The sequence below is a fragment of the Ostrinia furnacalis genome, unplaced genomic scaffold (genome assembly GCF_004193835.3).
Source record: "Ostrinia furnacalis isolate ACB-3 unplaced genomic scaffold, ASM419383v2 OfSCF1635, whole genome shotgun sequence".
NCBI lineage: Eukaryota > Metazoa > Arthropoda > Insecta > Lepidoptera > Crambidae > Ostrinia > Ostrinia furnacalis.
In genome coordinates, this window is record NW_021131874.1 from 197,959 (window position 1) to 217,410 (window position 19,452).

At 38.4% G+C, this 19,452-nt stretch overlaps 1 protein-coding gene across 2 annotated transcripts; it reads left to right on the top strand.

Annotated features, from left to right (window-relative positions):
* Nucleotides 1–201: 201 nt before the first annotated feature.
* Nucleotides 202–18,374, top strand: tna (Zinc finger MIZ domain-containing protein tonalli). Of its 2 annotated transcripts, XM_028305084.1 has the most exons (12): nt 266–594; nt 1,251–1,400; nt 5,736–5,865; nt 5,971–6,736; nt 6,827–6,959; nt 7,068–7,278; nt 7,390–7,727; nt 7,812–7,959; nt 8,044–8,385; nt 8,856–9,059; nt 9,685–9,968; nt 17,146–18,374. In XM_028305084.1, exons 3-11 carry the CDS (start codon nt 5,767–5,769, stop codon nt 9,844–9,846), a joined length of 2,403 nt encoding a protein of 800 aa, XP_028160885.1. In that variant the 5' UTR covers nt 266–594; nt 1,251–1,400; nt 5,736–5,766; the 3' UTR covers nt 9,847–9,968; nt 17,146–18,374. The 2 variants fall into 2 exon arrangements, with proteins under 2 accessions (XP_028160884.1, XP_028160885.1); XM_028305083.1 differs by having other exon boundaries at nt 202–594; nt 7,812–8,385.
* The last annotated feature ends 1,078 nt before the right edge of the window (nt 18,375–19,452 follow it).

The window sequence follows — 19,452 nt, forward strand, 5'->3', positions numbered from 1 at the left end:
TCGATTGAGGACCGTTACGTGAAAACGTCGAGCGCGCGGGGCGGGGCAGAGAGCCGATACAGCGACTCGCGACGGTGGCGCCCGAGCGCGGCCGATCGCCGAGTGCCGAGACGTCGTACGAGCGGGGGAAGCGGGGGTGCGCCACTTTATCGCGGCGAGCTGGCAACGTCGCCATCAGGGTGGGAGCGCCCCGCGCCGCAACCTCTCACTCACCGTCGCCGGCTCGCTATCGCCATCATCCAGTGTTACCTTTGACGGTCGAACGCGCGGTCGTTCGCCGTCAGTGAGGTCGGTGTCGACGCTCGTGCAACACGTCTATGATGTTTCGGTGATTTCAAAGTCGGACTTGTGAGTGGACGTTAACTCATTACCCATCAAATACTGGAACACAGTGACAAATAAAAATCAAACTACCCTGGATTTGGATGTTTTTATGGATTGTGAAAAGTGACAATTTGGATTTTTGCGAATCTAAACAGTGCAGTGTACCAACAAAAAAGGATTGCAACTTAGTGACAAACATTGGATTTTGATCGGATGAAACTGAAGTGCTTTTTGGAAAACGGTGCCCGCCTTGTGAAGTGAAAAATCAAAGTAAATAACAGTGAATTATTAGAAAAGTTTGGAAGAAGTTTGTTGATTTTGTTTGGACAAGTTTAAAATTTTCTCTAAGTGTTTTTCCGATTCAATAAAAATAATGAATCAAAGTAACGAAAATTTAAACACCTTAAAAGTTCCTGAAACTTGTCTAAATAAAACAACTTGCACATCTGCCACCTGTCATAGACTAGCGCACGTTGGATTTTGCCTCAGCTGATCGAGTGACGGATCTTCGAAGCGTTCATCGTTGTGCAAAACGAGTGAATTATTGCCTGAATGGAGAATTTTCAAGAAAGTGATAACACGTATTTTATTTGCGTGACAAAGTGAAAAAATCCAAAAAAATCTGTAAATTGGAAAAGAGTGAAAAATGTGCTGAGAAAAAAATTCTGGATTTACAAAATCCAAAATATTCGATGCAAAAATAATAACAAAAAATGCGCTGTAAACGATGAACGTTTCGACGATGGTTAACGTTCAATAGCGAACGGCTTGAGCGTAATTTACGCGTGCCACTCGATAACAGCAAAATATGTTACGCTCGCAGCAGACACGAATACAAAATTGGAAGGAATTGGAATCGGATGGATTTTTTGCCGCTGTCAGTTTGTTGTGATGAGTATGGTGGTACAACGTGGAACGTGTTTCAGGGGGTGTCTCACCACCGACAGGACGGCGAACGCTGGTAGCACGGCAGGGTACGTGAACTCGTCTGTCCACTACGGGGGAGCGCAGGCTCCTGACCCTGGCAAACACAACCCTCAGCAAGGGACAATTGGATACAGAGTCAACAACCCTAGGTAAGTGCTAACTATAATTTATTTAGAGCAATGCCAGTCAGATGAATTAATTAAAATTTATGCGAGTATATAAGCAATGCAATGCTTAGATTTTTTTAAACTCAAAATAATTATAATAATAAAACAAACATTGAGAAATTTCATGTTCTACCGAATATCATCCAGTTTGTAATTTTAAACGTTAATCTAACTAACCGATTACACGCTACTGATAAACTGATAAGACAAACTTTTGACAATGACATTTTTAATTATTGTAGTAGGTATGCCATTTGCCAACGCGTAAAATAATAACAAAATTGAAACTGAAAAAAATATATGTAGGTACTTATAAAAAAAATTTTCTGTTTTGAACATGACTAGACCGTTAAACAGCCTCATAATACATTATATAAGTAAATAATAATATGCAAATGATATTCACAAATATTTCATACTGTGTGTAGGTACATGTAAATTTGATAGTTTCGGTAAATGCACCTAAACCGCGTCTTAATCTTTATCAGTAACGTACCAAAACACCATACATGTTTTTATCTTATCCGGAACAAGTTTGTTTACATTTCAACAAAACGCTGAAACGTGACTCGGCTTACCTGCGTAGCCTTATCGTTGTTAACAAGCAATAAAATCAAAAATACTGACTATGTAAATACTTTAGTGTTGTAAAGACACTTGAAATTGTCAATTAAAAATTATAACGGTAATCAAATTAATAAAGTGCCTAATTAAATAATTTAGTTAACTTTAAATGAGAGAGAATTAAACGTACGGAATCCCTCCATGAACGGAGGGTGATTTAAAAGTATACAAGTAAGTGTGACATTGTCGACCGCGCATCGCTGCTATTATAAATGAAATGTGCTCTTCCATTCACACGCACAAACGCTTCAGGGCACCCAGAACTCACACAAACACGCAGCGAACTCACACTGCCAAAGAAGCTCGCACACATTAGAGTGCGCACTCACACAGCCACACAATGGGAATGCAAGCGGTGACTGCACTTAAGCGCTTACAATAAACACAACAAATAAAATATTTCACTTAACTCAGAATTCTTCATTCGAATCAATTTAACTTGTCACAATAACAAAATTTTCATAATAACTAAAAATATAACTAAAGAATTGAAACTACGAGTACATTGCGCTTCGCGAAACGCAAATGCATTTTTTTCGAATCATAAAGTAAAATAATAATTTGATATAAAAGAAAAAGTCTAAATAAAATAACAAATTGAAACAAGAAACTTCTAATTTAACGCCAACCGTTGCCGATATAATTATTGTGAACTATAAAATATTATTATAATAAATAAAAAACCGAGCAGGTGCTAAGTCGAAGCGCTCAACGGCTTTGTTTTGTAGTCACCTTTACAAACGACATATTGTTGATGGCTGCCTACCTCTATACAAAACCAATAAGTAAATAATAATAAAACCGGGACCGGCAACGAGATTGTGTGAACAGAACACAGGAAGTCTACCTCATTTCAAGGGTGGTAACAGGGCAAACTGTTACCGAGTGAAATATTATGAATAAGGACAATTGGGTTTATGAAACTTTAAAGCCAATGTAAACATAAAACAACGAACCACAAACACGCCCAGTTTAACAGATTTATAAGTTATCGTGGGAAAATGTTTTCAACGGCCCGAGCGGTTGGGGGCGGATGCACTGTCACGAGAATGACAACTATTGCACCACGTGACTCGCAAGGTCGAAGAGATGTGAATATGATGTCCTGATTGACTCATAAACTGAAATGATAACAGTTATAGAACCACCTATTAATAGAGCAGTGTGATTCACTCATAGCTCAATTGAGATATTGATTTAAATCGAATCATATCAATTTCAATCATCAAACATAGTTAAGCCGCATCAAGACACTTTCGTTTCAATTTTATCACCGACAAACAAATTATTATCGGGAGCATAATAATAAAGCCCCATATTGACGTGACCGGGCCCACTTACCCTAAGCGGGCGAGTCTAGCCGACCCTTCCCCGGCCATTGTGTCGTATTTACCCCGGAACGCTCGCCTCCATTTGTAAACCCCCGGAATCCGCTCCTTGAAGCGTGATTCATTCTCTCCGATCCCAACATCAATTGAAAAGAATGAGATAGATATCGAAATATTAATTAACCAATTAATCTAATCTATCCTCGTCGCCATTACTTCTATCTTCTAATTATTGACATGCCGGTGAACTTTTAATCCAATTTATTTGATTATAGATGTTTTATTAACTTTAAGGTCTTATACTGTTGAAAATTTTATTAAAATCAATACGATAAAAATATGGATTACAGTTCACGGTTCGTTATTATATACTAGTTAACACAAAAACCATTCTGTTAATAACGTTAACGCTATTATAGCAATGGCAATGTGCGCACAAGCCACAATGTGAAGTGGCATTTAAATGGGGGTGACCAACTGTCGTCGAAACACTGGGGTGGAACACGCCACGGCTTCACTCCGCCTGATAGTAATCTATACGGGACTTACAATTAATGCCTTATTTAACACTCTAACACGAATAAGAAAACTGATATATCAAATTATTCTAATTTATCTCACCTAACAAAATAATTGGAAGTATGAAAACTAAAGTAGAAAAGTTTTCAAACTATGAAAACATGAAGAGCTGTCGTTACTATCGATTCAGTGCACGATTATCCCCACTGCCAATTAACAAGGAATCCAACACGTCTGCGCAGCAATCTAAAATTAACTGCAGCCTATGTATCAAAATACCAACGCGTTACTCGCACATCTCTCAATACTATGCCAAACACCTTCCAGCTTCTCGAAATAGCGACATGCCTACTCATTCATATTGATTTATTTGGGCGTTATGGAAGAAATACAAAGTCCACCTTGAAGAAAATCTAGCGATTTTGTAATCACAAGCAGGCATTTAGAATTTGATGTAATCGAAAAAAAAACATTGAATACAGTACATACCTTCCAAATATTCATGGTCTTCCGAAAGAAGCATCAAAAAAACAATGTTCCACGAATTGTCGCAAAAGGAACGCCTGGGTCGAGCGCTTACATTCAAGATCCCAAATATTTTGAACAGAACGTAAGTGATTATTCGGATGTGGTACCACTTTTACAAAAAGTGCACCAGAATACACAGATTTTTTGTGGGCTACACATTCTGGTCGGCAAAAAGAAAAAGGCTGAGACATAACTATAAAAGAAGTGCAGGTCGGGCCGAGTTTACCTAAGGAAGGGCCCTTGTAAATCATCCGCAGTGTCGATGAATAGAGGCGACGTCGGATTGAGCGTTGTTGACTTGTGTGTTTATTGATTGTCGACGCTACTAAGTATCTGTTAAGTAATTTTGAAGAACACTTAAGTACAAGCCGTTGAAGGCATGAAATGGCTGTATGATTCACGTTGATGAATCATTTATTGATTACTGAATGAATATGTATAGATAGGGCCAAAAGATAATGATGATAACGAGCAGCAGAGTAACATAAACTTTCAACTCATATTTTCGAAATACGAGAAATGTTTGTTGTGATGTAACCGAGTTTGCCATTCATTAAAATAATTTTATAAAAGTGCACAATAGCCCAATATTGTTGCACTACTACAGAGACGCGGGTAACAATGGGCAGCCCGTGCGAGTGTTTGTCGTGCATTTGTCGAATGGGAATTATTAGGAAGGGCTCCGGGACGGCTCGGGAATTCGCCCCAAAAGCAGTTCACATGAATCGCGCTCCCACTCCGCGGCGCCATACAAAAAATCAAACACATCCCGAGAGAAACACAGGGGTAACAGCGCGTCACTCTACGTCCATATTGATTTTTTTCTTTCATTGTTAGTAAAATAATAAAATCTCTGTACACCTTAAAAAAAGATCTTGCTTCGATAGGATTTGGGTCGAATATTGAGTCTCAGTTTATTAATAATCGAAGCGTTAACGTGTGGAATGTTCGGCTCTACAAGGCCGCTTGCAATAGAAACTGCTTGTATCGTGAGTGAAATAAAATTAACTGGACCGATTTCACATTCAAAACCTACTTGCTCTGTAACTAACCGACGATTTGCTGTGAAATCAAGTAACCGTTGATAATTGTAACATTACACTGGTAAAACTGTAGAACAAACTGCGTCTATCAAATATTTAACTGATCTCGGTATTTTCTAATAAATAACGTCTTACAAACATTTGATAATCAAACATCTTAATTCCTCGGAGATGTGAAATTCGACTGGCATTGTTTCTACACGAGTTGTGAAACTTAAGATGATGGTATAGGTAATTTCTGGAACTGCAAATATAAAGTTATATTTTGTTATCAGCGGCTATGGGTGCGCCGGCGGTACGGGCGCGATGAGCGGCGGGGGCGAGAACGCGCAGTTCGGCGCCACCGCCGCAATGGTCGCCGCGGCCACCACGGCCGCGATGCAGGACTCGCAGCCCTTCTCGCAGGTAACCATCTACCAGCACATTGACAAGACACAAAAGATCTTTTAAATCTGAACAACAAATCAATGATTTGTCTTCAAAAAGTCATAAGCCTTCTTTCTGTTTCAGATGCAGAACAATATGACTATGGGAAATCCCCAATATGGCGCGATGAATGGCTACGGCCAACAGCGCAGCCACAACCCGGCCATGACGGGCATGGGAATGGGCGGGAACGGCGCCATGAATGGCATGAACGGCATGACTGGCATGGGCCAAATGGGCAACGGGGGGATGAACGGCATGAACCCAATGGCGCAGATGGCCAATATGGGGATGCACGGCAACATGATGCCTTCGCAAATGGGCCCGGCGCAAATGACAGGCTCAGCCAAGATGGGTCCTGGGTACCGGCAGCGACACAACCCTTACCCCTCTGGAACCATGATCATGAGCCGGAAAACCCAATACATGGGGGGACAACCCGGCTTCGGCCCTGGGCAATATCCCGCTGGTTACGGAGGTCGGCCTGGATTCCAGGGCCAATACCCACCTCAGCAACCGCTAGGTCCATCTGGGAATTTCGGTGGTAACATGAGAGGAACTATGAGGCAGTCGACGCCACCTTACTCAAACCAGGGGCAATACTTCAATGGTGGCGTGCCGAGCCAATTCCCACAGCACCCAGGTGGCAACGGACAATATGGAGGACAATATAGTGGACAATTCGCACAAGAAGTGGCCATGCGAACTAACATGAGTTACCAGCATAGTCCAGTGCCTGGGAATCCTACGCCGCCTTTAACGCCAGCCAGCAGTATGCCACCATACATCAGCCCTAACGCCGATGTTAAACCCCATTTTAACGAGCTCAAACCACCGATGGGTATCCAAAGTAAGTTTTGAAAACCACAAGAGATAAACATTTTTACATTTAATAAAAGAAGACGAATCGTAACTAACTTGTTTATATTTTTTGTTACAGACGATGAGCTCCGGTTAACATTCCCTGTTAGAGATGGTATTATACTACCACCATTTAGGTTAGAACACAATTTAGCAGTTAGCAATCATGTATTCCAATTGAAGCAGACGGTCCATTCAACGTTAGTGTGGAGGTAATTTACTGACTTCTATTTTATTATTAAGATATGCTTGCAATTTTAGATGATCTGAAATCCATCTCTTAGTAAAATGGCACTAATTTGAGTTTACGTTGTTTCCAGGTCGGACCTTGAATTACAACTAAAATGCTTCCACCACGAAGATCGACAGATGAACACGAATTGGCCGGCGAGTGTTCAAGTGTCAGTCAATGCTACACCATTAATAATAGATAGAGGCGAGAACAAAACATCACACAAACCATTGTACCTGAAAGAAGTATGCCAGCCTGGCAGAAACACGATACAGATCACTGTTTCGGCATGCTGTTGTGTAAGTATCTTAAACTATGAAATAGATAAAATTAATAATAAATAGAAAATACCTAGCCAGCTGTACAAATTGTGATTAATTACAAAAATTATAATAACTCTTTTTTTTCAGTCACATCTATTCGTACTGCAATTAGTCCACCGACCGAGCGTCCGAAGTGTCCTCCAAGGATTGCTAAGGAAGAGGTTACTGACAGCTGATCACTGCATTGCCAAAATTAAGATGAACTTCAACCAAGCGCCGGCAAACAACAATGGATCTAATACAGCAAACGATAGGGACAGTGTCGAGCAAACCGCCTTAAAAGTGTCATTAAAATGCCCAATCACGTTCAAAAAGATCACATTACCTGCGCGTGGGCATGAGTGCAAACACATACAATGCTTCGATTTGGAGTCGTACTTACAACTGAATTGCGAACGGGGGTCATGGAGATGTCCAGTTTGCAAGTAAGCATGATTTATTAACTTGTACTTTTTAATAGTTAATTGTGAATTTCGTAAACCTGGTACTAACGGATGTTCTATTTACAGCAAACCAGCGCAGCTAGAAGGTCTAGAAGTTGACCAGTACATGTGGGGCATTCTCAACACGCTTAACACATCTGACGTGGACGAGGTGACTATCGACAGTGGTGCGAACTGGAAAGCGGCAAAGAGTCCTAACAATAGTGGCATTAAGGTAAGTAAAGAGTACATACATTTATTAAAAGGAAGATCGCGATTTTGCACTGATTCTTGTACTAAAATGATTATGCTATTGCAGCAAGAAGATGATAGCAATGACAACAGTGTAGGAAAGAGGAGCAAAGCGGTGTCGCCAGGCTCCATGAACATGCCCACCATGAATAACTGGGATATGAACCAAGCGTTATCTCCTTACCTGCCACCTGACATGAACACCATTGCTAGCGGCTCTATGATCTCCTCGTACAACCAAAGCGGTCAGAATAGAAACCCTGGGTCGAACAATCAGAATTACGACTTCGGGATGAATAATGGCCCTGGAAGCAACGAGTTTGCAGGCAATGGACCATTATCACACCTCAACGACAGCGTCAATTCCTTGGACCCACTGAACGCGATGGAGAAGAGTCTAAACGAACAGGTATGTACACATTTCAATGACAAATCCGTTTTCCATTCTCCTTAAGTAAAAGGATATCCAGTTCTTTTGTTATTAATTATTGCGTGTATAAATGGAAGTTTCCCTTTCAATTACATAGAGTACTAAGCTCATTTACGCAATAAATTAATGTGTTTATCACTAATATTAATTTAATTTTCAAATTATCTTAGGCCAGATGTTTTGAACGCTTTGGATATTCACATTAACATAACCACCTTGTAAATTACACCTTGGAAATTAGGGAGCAATCACGACGTTCACTTAAGAACGAAAATTACATCGACACGATACCTCCGATAAATTATTTAATCATGTCGCTAATATATCTTACATTGATCTGTCCAACGTGTGTAAATATGGATATCTTCGACCGTAATGAGGCTTGAAACCTGAATTAGAAACTAAATTGAAAAAAGCAGCACAAAACTGACGATTCGTTCAACCTGCAGATGCCTCACACACCTCATACGCCACATACACCTGGATCAGCGCATACGCCGGGTGGCGGCGGCGGCGCGCATACGCCGGGCTCCTCTCACACGCCGGGCCCGCCATCTGTCGGGCACCACAGTCTGACCGACGTTGATATACCCGCCGACCTCAACTTTGACCCGGCGGCCGTCATCGACGGAGAGGGCACCGATAATCTCAATGTAAGTAGTTTTGGTATTTGTAAGGGCGCGGTTTGAGAAACGAGTTCTATTTCCAAAATACATAAGCACACTGGATGAACCCGTCGAAATTTTCAAGTGTAATACGCTGTTACGGCCAGCGTTTGTTTCATCAATGTTGAGTATACCTACCCTACATCTAACAGAAATATTGTTGCAAATATTTAACTGTCAGTTAAGATGAAACAGCTCGTTAAGAGTCGCATCTCAAACTAATTTGAAAATTATAAATAACTTGAAAAAACAGTTCGATTTTTTTCAAGTTATTTATAATTTTCAAATTAGTTTGAGATGCGACTCTTAACGCTAAAAATTTAATAACTACATAAGCACAGTTTAGAAGATAATAATAGGAAAGCTTTATTAGATAATATAAGGTAAACATAGGTGCATAGTCTCGTGCATCATCCAAGGTTGATATGAAAGTCTAAAGTCATAAATCATACTTCACACTGCCAAAGCGACATTAAACTACATTCGCCTACAGCATCTTGCGAAATCCTTGCCTAATAGTGAATTTGCAGATGATATTCTACAATTCTACATTAGTTACATGAAGCAAGTTAGCAATTAAAATCAAGTCTCACCCACCTGTTTCCATTTTCAGCTGTTGCCGGAAACGAGCGTAGATCCGATGGAGCTGCTATCATACTTGGATGCGCCGGCGCTGGGCGAGCTGCTCGCCACGCCCCCCTCCTCGTCCTCCTCGGCCGGGTCGCACCCCCCGCGCGCGCCCTCCTCCGACGACCTGCTAGCGCTCTTCGAGTGAACCTGCAACACACAGATTCTCCTTGCAGACACGTAACGACAAAATGCCGCGGCCACACATTCACCTCGCTCATGTTGGAGACGAGTTGGTAAATTACCTTTAATACCATAACGGTAAGGGAAGTGCAGTCACGGTAATACTATCTATACAGTATTCCAACTCGGCCATATTTTTGAAATAAATGTCAACAGCCGCGCGGTACGTCACCGTATGACAACATGCGCTAGGGCTGCCCATATGCAGACCCTATCTTCATTACATCTGCCTACTGACACATCTTTCTATCTAGTATTGTGAATGTATTTTGTGATTGTAATTTTTTTTTATTTTGACAAACAAAATACTTTGTGAATGAAATAGGATAAAAATGCATGTTGTCTTGTCATTAGTAGATTTAATTAAACAAATATATTTGTGTTAAGATTTAGTAACAAATGTTATGAATTTGCGACAGTTAAATGTATGCGCCTCGACTGAGGCGTACAAAATGCTTGATTATTATACAGGGTGTTAGGTAAATGGGTTTATAAGCGGACACTAGCCCATGTTAACATGTGCATATAACTGGTTGTATTGAAGTCAGAAAATTGATATCATCATTTTAATAATTTTAATTGTCATACAAATCTGATTTTATAAATTTTATTTTGAATGAAAATTAAAAAACAAATGATATGACTATTGGTTAACATGGGTCGGCTTGTAAAACCTAACACCCTGCATAAAAAGGTACTTGTAATTATTTTTTATAAAAAAAACTGTTTAAAAAACAACACATCGTCCGTTTATTACTGTGGCACATTCGCGACACCCCCGACTTTTGCATGTCGAGCGCATACCGAGATTTGAATTTCGAAGGAAAGCTCGCGTTTCGTCCGTTTATATGAAGTTACAATACTGTATGATAGTATTACCGTGTCAAAGGTGACTGACTGACTGACAGCGATCTATCAACGAACAGCCCAAACCACTGGACGGATCGGGCTGAAATTTGGCATGCAGGTAGATGTTATGACGTAGGCATCCGCTAAGAAAGGATTTTACGAAACTCCACCCCTAAGGGGGTAAAACGGGATGCACGCGTATTAAGCCGCGGGCGGCCGCTAGTAATGCATAATTTAAAAAAAAAAGTTACATTACGAATGAATGTGTATGAATCTCATCAAATGTATATTTTACAGTCAATATGTATGTTAAAAGTATTTTTGTATTAAGACTTTCAAGACTTTTCACAAAGAGCAGAAAATTGGCCTCTTTACCACACAATCCACTTTTACCCCATCATTCTTCCTACACTTTAAAGGCACGCAAGGCAAAAAATAAATCCAGTCCTCACAAAAGGGAGTGCTAACTTCAGTCTGCCTAGACTGAATTTTAGGCACTGCGGGCAGTGAGATAAGCGCAAAGTTTACGTATAATAAACTTTGGGAACTGACGACATGGACAGGTCACTATGTGCCTAGATATAAGGGCGAGAATAGCGTGGTCTCAGGTGAATAGTGGCCAGAATTAGCCATATTTTTGTAGGCACACGAACAGTTAAATGTTCAGTTTTATCGTTTTGTATGTAATTGGAAAAATGGCGGTTGGAGATTTATTAATTTAACGAATTTAATACGCTTTCGTAGGAAGCATTAATTTGCTGTTTGTTACTACGGCGCTACGAGCTCGTAGCGTTGTAGCGCTGTAGCTACGGTCGTGCTACGGTCTTGCTACGAAAATGATTGTCATGAGCATCTTTGATTTCATCTTTCTACAAAATAAAATTGTTACGGATTGAAGAACTTTTTTTACAAGACTTCATCCTATTCTATTAATATTATAAATGCGAAAGTTTGTATGGATGTCTGGATGTTACCATGTTTGTTACTCTTTCACGCAAAAACTATTACACGGATTTTAATAAAACTTTACAGTATGATTGTTTATAACCAAAAATAACATAGGCTATAATTTATGACGATCTGTGACAAACTAAATTTCACGCGGGTGAAGCCGCGGGCAAAAGCTAGTTTCAAATATTTTAATTTATTCTATCTAGCATTTCTATTGTTAACAAGCTTCCAATTTATTAAATTAATTATGTTTTTGGTGTAGCATGTTTCATTGTTTTTATGCCCATAAATCCAAACTAACCAAATTACTTTCACGATTAATTAAACTTACGGTTCTCAGTCATTAACATAACCACAACAATAATTACGAATGCCCATTTATATTTGTTAGCCTTTATTACAAGTGATTACGATCTGTGACCCTATTCTGTAAATCGATTTCGATGTATTCGTTCATTGCGTTTCTCTCTCTCTCCCTCTTTAAAAAAGGTCGATCTTATAAGAAATAGTTAGGGATAGAGGTTCGATATTAGACTAACGAATCATCATCAATTTAATTTTTAACACCCAGAGTCGTTTATGTACGCGTGCATGATGTCTATTAAAAAACGGAGAGTAGCAGTTTCTTGTGCTGCTTCTTCTCAGCACTGGCCCATTTATTGTCCCGAAGCAGTGGTAGGGTTAATATTGGGACGTGTAAAAGTGCTTTTGAAAAGCCCATTTGCAAAAATAAAATTAGTTAATATGAGTTTTATTGTTCAGAAGCTGTGGTATTTTAAAAAATGGGACGTATATACGAGATTTTTGAAAGCTGTCTAATAACAGCTGTACTACTAATTAACTAAAACACGTGTAAATTAAATTATTTAGTGCGATGGCCAAGTCAATAATTTATGTAAAACGTTAAAGATTTCCTGGCCTGGACTTGGTATTACATGGATCTCACAACTTTTTACCGTAGAACAACTGAGTTGCGAGACTTGGTTTGTTTGACAAGTATTACTCTTTTCCTCATTTAGAATAGCCCCCTCGATTACGATCAGTAAGTATTTCACAGTGCGAGCCATTAACCATTACATTTACTCAGAATGTGTAGTAATTATTGTTTAACTTCCTTTGACATGAGATTGTCGATAGGATTAGTTTCAAAGCTTGTATTCTGACTGTGTAATGACTTATAAAGATTGTTCGATTAATTCGGTGCTTATTTGTTGACATAGTTTTAACTTGGAAAGGATAGCAATTGACTCCTGGAACTAAAAAAGTGGTTTAATTCCCAGTTTTGGTGTTTTTACAGTTTACACTGTACATCTGTCAGTGAAGTTGGTCTTTAACATCTGATAATATCTCCTCAGATTGTCAAAAAGAGATCGATAAATTTTATTATTTCGTAAATCGAATAGAAAAAGCACGTTCTACTGAAGCCCCCTGCCCCTTTCACCTCTTTTATTTGTGATATTTTTATTTATTTTTGTTATAGCGATAAATACGAGTATACTATGGACAACGGTTAAGCTTCAATAAAATACATAAGTATTTTGCTGTGAAAATTAACTGTCTACCCAAAATACGGTTAATGAGAGAGCTAACTGATAAATGGTAAAAGACAGACAGACGTACGGATACAGAACAAAGCTATTTAAGTTTACGTATGTATTATACTGCTTATGTTTCATCAAGGTGTACCTACTTACGTTTGATTCCGATGAAGTGCTTAGTTACGTTTGAAGAAATTAATTTACAAGAAATTATCGCAGCTTTTTCAAGAGACCGGACAAATGACCACCACATCTTTTATAGTGTTTGTTAATCAATTATTGCGTATGTTTGATCAAAACCGGACAATCCGGGTGTACCCGGATTTACAGAGCGCCGGTCACAAAGAGCATCAGCAATATTCAACTGGACAGGCGTAGTGATGTGACAATGTCGTCAATGGTCCCGATATCGATAATATTATAACATGGCCGATAAGCGCTATTGACATCGAGCGCAAGCCGCATTCGTAATAATGTGCAATGTGCATGAAGTCAAAATAAAACAGTCCATTTTCTCCTGGTTTGGAACTGGTTTTAAGCTCGACAGCCGACATCATTGGTATTAGGCAGTCACATCGATATGGTTAACATCACTTTTGGTTAGGTATTTTGAAAACAAAACTACTTTTCGGTCGTTTTCAGGGCACTAAAGATTTGACACATTATACTTTAATTAATTATTCCACAAGTTTTTATTACGCGACGTTACGTTACAGTTCGTAACGTAACGTCGTAACGTAAATTACTATTACGTTCCCACCGCTGCAATTCGTCTGTAGCCGCTACAGGTACAGCTTGACCGCCAATAAAAACTCCACCAATGCAGGTCAAGTTTTGTCCCGGGAGAAAGTTGAATAAGATTTTATTAATATACCTACTTATCGTTACTCTTATCTTATTTACAGTAAGTAAGTACCATCACTAGTCGGAAATCCGCATCAGTGGTTAAATGACCCGTGGTTTACGGGAGATAGTCTAATTTACATCACACTGAACGCACAGGTAATGGTTTATAATGAACTACGACGGGTAGGCAGATATCTTTATGTTTATACGGTGATGGAGCTTTTCCAAGCTTCTAAGGATATGGGTGCCTAACTCAGCAAAATTTTTTGTTTCAACTACTTTACTAGATACTTAACTATGTGCTGACTCATTAAGACTTCGAACTGTAACGCAAATTAATTTACAATAATCTACGATAACTTAGTTTTTAGTTACTTTATTTTTATACAGTCGACAGATTTTACTTCACTTCACTATCACACCAACCGTTGTAGTCAGCCGTGTGTTAAAATAATTTTAAAGTCTTGAAAAGTAACTGAAAATGTAGAAAGTAAAGGAAACGTTCTTTTTACTCAACTGCATTTTCATGGAGTTTTAATTTTCGTGTTAATAAATAATAATGCAATGGCACAAATCGGTTATGACATAGTTACTTACCTACCATGGACGGATCGAACATGGTACACCGAAAGAATCACATCCATTAAAATTTTTAGAGATTTTTTTTATTTTCCCTGACCGGCTTAAGTATAGTACTTCCAACAATTGACAGTCAAAATTATTTAAATCCGTCCGTCAGTTATCAAATGCTAATCTGTTTTTAATCAAAATATCCTCAGATTTCGATGTTTGCTCATTTCCGTATAAGATAGATTATAATAAGAAAAAATGTGGATATTTGATCAAAAACATATTGAAATGTGATTGTTGACGGACGGATTGCATAGGGATTGATTATATTATAGCAAACCGGCATGATAGTTCCACCATGATATGATAACCCGTTCAGTGCCTGCACCTCCCAATCCCGCGTTATGACTCGTCCGCAGCCGACAGGCGGACAAATGCTGCGTAATCCCGCCCATTAATCAGGACGCCACCTCGGCGGAGATGGCTCACAGCTGATATTAATTGCGGGTGACATCTTGAATACAAAACGGCAGGCTTTCACGGATGAAATATTTGAGCCGACTGTATTGGGTAGTTTTCATTTGTCTTTTAGTTACTGAAATAACTAAGGTTTGTAACTCATAAGGCCAAATCTATACGTGAAGTGGTAAACAGTAAAAATCTGTAAAAAAGAGTAAAAAATGTGATATGGTGTTATTTAGGGTCACAATCAGGTTAGGAACCCTTAGTAGGTACCTTCTCAGCACTGGCCCATTTATTGTCCTGAAGCAGTGGTAGAGTTAATACTGGGACGTGTAAAAGTGCTTCTTTAAAGCCTATTTGTAGAAATAAATGAGTTTCAGGAGTTTTTTAGCTCGTGGAATGGATGACCGTTGTGGCAGATAAGTTCTTACGCGATGGCCACGTATGTAGACGGAAACGTGGGCAGGCCTCCCACTCATTGCGGGAATTCCTAATCTACTTATCATTTATCAAACAAAAGAATGAAGATTCCGTGCTTTGGTAACATGGGGGCGGCGTTTGTAGTGGTAAATCTAGGTCCTCTGCGGTCTCAGCCAAAGGTCTCTCGCTCCGCAAATGAAATAGCGTATTCTACACTACAACTAGCGTACAACTATACTCAACATCAAATAAACCGCACCTTCCGCGACGCGAATTTAAAAGATTTTCTTTTGACACAATCATGGTGACCCAACAATATTGGTGTCAATTGAAAGCCCAATAAATATCCTTAAAGAAAAACACATTTAATTTATTAATAAATCATTAACATATACCTACCATAAATGTGACTTACGAAGTGACTTTGGGCTCACCTCTGGGATCAATTAGACCAAATTTTATGGCTATAAAACCAAATAATGATCACACGTGTCCTCTTTAACAGATGGATAGCGATTAATCTCAACTTAACAGTTTTATAGCCATAAAAGTTGGCTAAAGCGTAACTACCTATTTTTTGAAGAAGTGACTCTGGATCATTCTAAAGACACATTTTTGGGGTAAAAACCTTTTCCTTTAATGAAATGAAGTTTAGAACTAGGCTTTTAAATGGTGCCAATATTGGTGGGAAGTGGGGATGCATACGTTTGAAAGTGCTTGTCGCGGGAGGTGCGATTTATTTGATGTCGAGTGTATATCCGCAAGGCTGTCGTCTATTAAGTTTGCGATCAATGACGTCACAGGCCGATATTACACCGCACGACTGCCACGACTGTTAATCTGTTGACAGTGCAGCGGCCGTAGCAGGACGTGCACTGAATATGGTTGTCAATACGTGCTATCGAACGTTATTCTATGCTATCGACATCGACGACTGGTTCACTGACGACATTATTGGAGTCTGTCACATAAGTGACTAATTTTGAGATGTATTTTTTTTTGGGTAGGCACTATTGATTCCTTATTGCAGGTCTGAATCGTACAGTCTATGGTAGATGTGCCATGGTAGGGGAGCGTATGAATGAGACAAAGTTTGTTATTGTTCTGTTTATTAACGTGAACTACGTGAGTATTTATACGATATACCTACTTAGATTGAAGATAAAATACGTCACAGCATCTAACACTACGTGTTAAATGTGCTGACACTGTGAACGTGATCAAGATAATATGCAGAGATTAAATATTATGCGTACCGGCACTGTTGGTTATCGATTGGCCGAAAATATAAGATTCCACACCAACTACGACACGTTAATCTGTTGACAGTGTACCGACCGCAGCGGGTACGTGCACCGAATGTTACTATCTCAGTATGTGCAGCGAGCGGTGCAGTGTCACGTTGTAATCTATGTTATCGAACTTATCGATATATCGACAAATGGTTAGAGTTGAAGTCTCTTACGTATTTTTGAAATGTGACATTTGGTAACAATCAAACCTAGTGTTAGCACAGAATAAGTAATANATTTGCATGTCGAGCGCATACCGAGATTTGAATTTCGAAGGAAAGCTCGCGTTTCGTCCGTTTATATGAAGTTACAATACTGTATGATAGTATTACCGTGGTGCAGTTGATTGTTGTTTTTCACGTTTAATCCGGAAATTTTGATCTACACACGAATCCAATGTAGGGCCGCGGCGGAACTGCATCACCAACCAATGTCAATTATATTCCTAACACTTGACTCATAATAATTGACATTCACTCATTTCGTTACGCGATCTGTCCGATCGCTGTGTTCTTGCGGCGTTGATTTAACTCGCTTCAGGCCAGAGATGCCCGACATTGTGATACTAGATTTTAGTTCCTTCTCCGCTGCCGGCTACGTTGAACATTGTGAATTAACCTTGTCAGGATCTGACACCGCAGGCTGCACAGTCCTGACTGCAGCGTTCAACATAGTCGCACCAAACGTCTTGTTCAAACAATGATGTTGGAGAACATTTATTAGGTATTTAGGTAAAGTATTGAGGCGAGGCGTGCGCCGCGTCGGCCATAGACACTGCGGTGTTGTGCATGTATAGTTCCTCGCACCGCCGCAAACGGCGGCGCTACTGAGCTCCTTATATTCTAAACTCTAGCATAAACTGTGACACAAATTTTCATTGATAATTCAAGTTCTTATTCGATATAATATAATCGATTAGAGTATTAGATTTGTGTCCATGATTTGTGAATAATTCGCCGGGTGTAAATAAAGAGTTATTTTATTGTGCTAGTTGGTTTGGTAACCCAGAGCGGGCGCGGTGCGGTGTACATATAGCGTAGGCGCCGCCGGGACGCTCGGAGGCATTATGAATCTTATAGTTCCTATTGGATGCGAGCGAACTATAATGTTCAATTGCCATTAATTGTAAAATATTCCTTGACGTTTTCGCATATTCTGCATTTTTAAATGGTAAGAAACGATAGGATTAGTGAGTATAGCGCTACTCGCATAATGGGTGATATAATCTAAATGAGTTGTTTGAAATCAACAAATTAAATGGTAACAAATTAGTTACAAAACTATATTGTAAATGTGAGTGCAAAAATGAACTCTGTTAAATTATTTTGCGTTATGTGAATCGAAGAATGATAGAATATATTTTAATTTCTATATAAAATAATGAACTGTATTATTTGTAAATATGAATTTAGTTAAGAATATTATATTACCTAGTTATATTTAAGAGAACATGGCAGATACTTATATGACGGCCAGTTTAGTATAGTATTACTAAAAATTTAAAATCTACACATGGTTTTACATGTACATAATACAAAATACCATATAATTCAAGGCTACATGCATTCAGAGTACAGAGTCACAGACTAATCTCATAAGAACCATGGAGATCTCCTTTTATCCAGTTTTTAGAACTATCATCATCACAAATCACATTTAATTTTATTTAATTAATTTTCTGATAATACTTATCAGTGATCTCAAAGCATTTCATTATTGAACTTTAATTACTTGCCCACTTTATAACAGAAACTATGTATTGGTATGTACTTACTTTACTTTCTCTAATAAATTAATCATAGCTATAAAACATCACAATTTCACAATATATATAGTATAAAATTTTGAATAAATATCGTCATTTTATGCATTTTTAGTCAAATATTTATGGAAGTAGTAAAACTTTTAGAATTCAATTATACATAATTATACTGTATATTTATTACATGGTTTTTAAAAAGAAAATTTGTTCTGTGCTCTGATATGCTCTTCTTTCCACAAGTGCAAATATGCCAATATACATACATTAGTAAAATGTCAATATTATTATGCTCATCCTGATTTTGAATATTTTTGAGAAAATATAATTCATTTGAAATTAAATCGTAAAAACTTTAACAAAAGTATTATGAGTCTGTCAATAATTTTAAACTAAAATCAGTATGATTTCAACAAAAAAATTATGATGAGCATTTTATAGACAAAAGTATCTTAATTCACATATTTTCAAATGTTTTCATTTTATTGTATCTTGACATGAATGCGCTATATTTGTTTTACATTGGGAATTATACTTATTTTGATACTATTTATAAGCTTACTGTTAATATAATGCATGATTGTCAACAATCAAAGAAATTCTAAATGGAATTAAGTTCCCATAAAATTCAAATCATTACTCCATAATTCATTTAGATGTTGTAAAATTATCAAGCATGTACTGTTACTGTTTATAAGATTTAAAATAACAGTTTATAAAGTTATCTCTAACTTAGAGTTGTATGTAAAACTGTCGATCTTTTCACTAACTTATGTAAAAATTGGTGATTTGCGCATCTTTACTTCAAGCTATGAATATGGACGCCTCTTTAGAGTTAGTCAAAATATTACGAAAAACAATAAAATTAGTGTTATACAAAGCAG

Bases quoted from the DNA above. Each gene is read 5' to 3' on its own strand.
- tna (XM_028305083.1), top strand. From the start codon at position 5,767: ATGAGCGGCGGGGGCGAGAACGCGCAGTTCGGCGCCACCGCCGCAATG. The intron at 5,866-5,970 runs GTAACCATCTAC...TTTCTGTTTCAG, and splicing joins ACTCGCAGCCCTTCTCGCAG to ATGCAGAACAATATGACTAT. The intron at 7,728-7,811 runs GTAAGCATGATT...TTCTATTTACAG, and splicing joins TGGAGATGTCCAGTTTGCAA to CAAACCAGCGCAGCTAGAAG.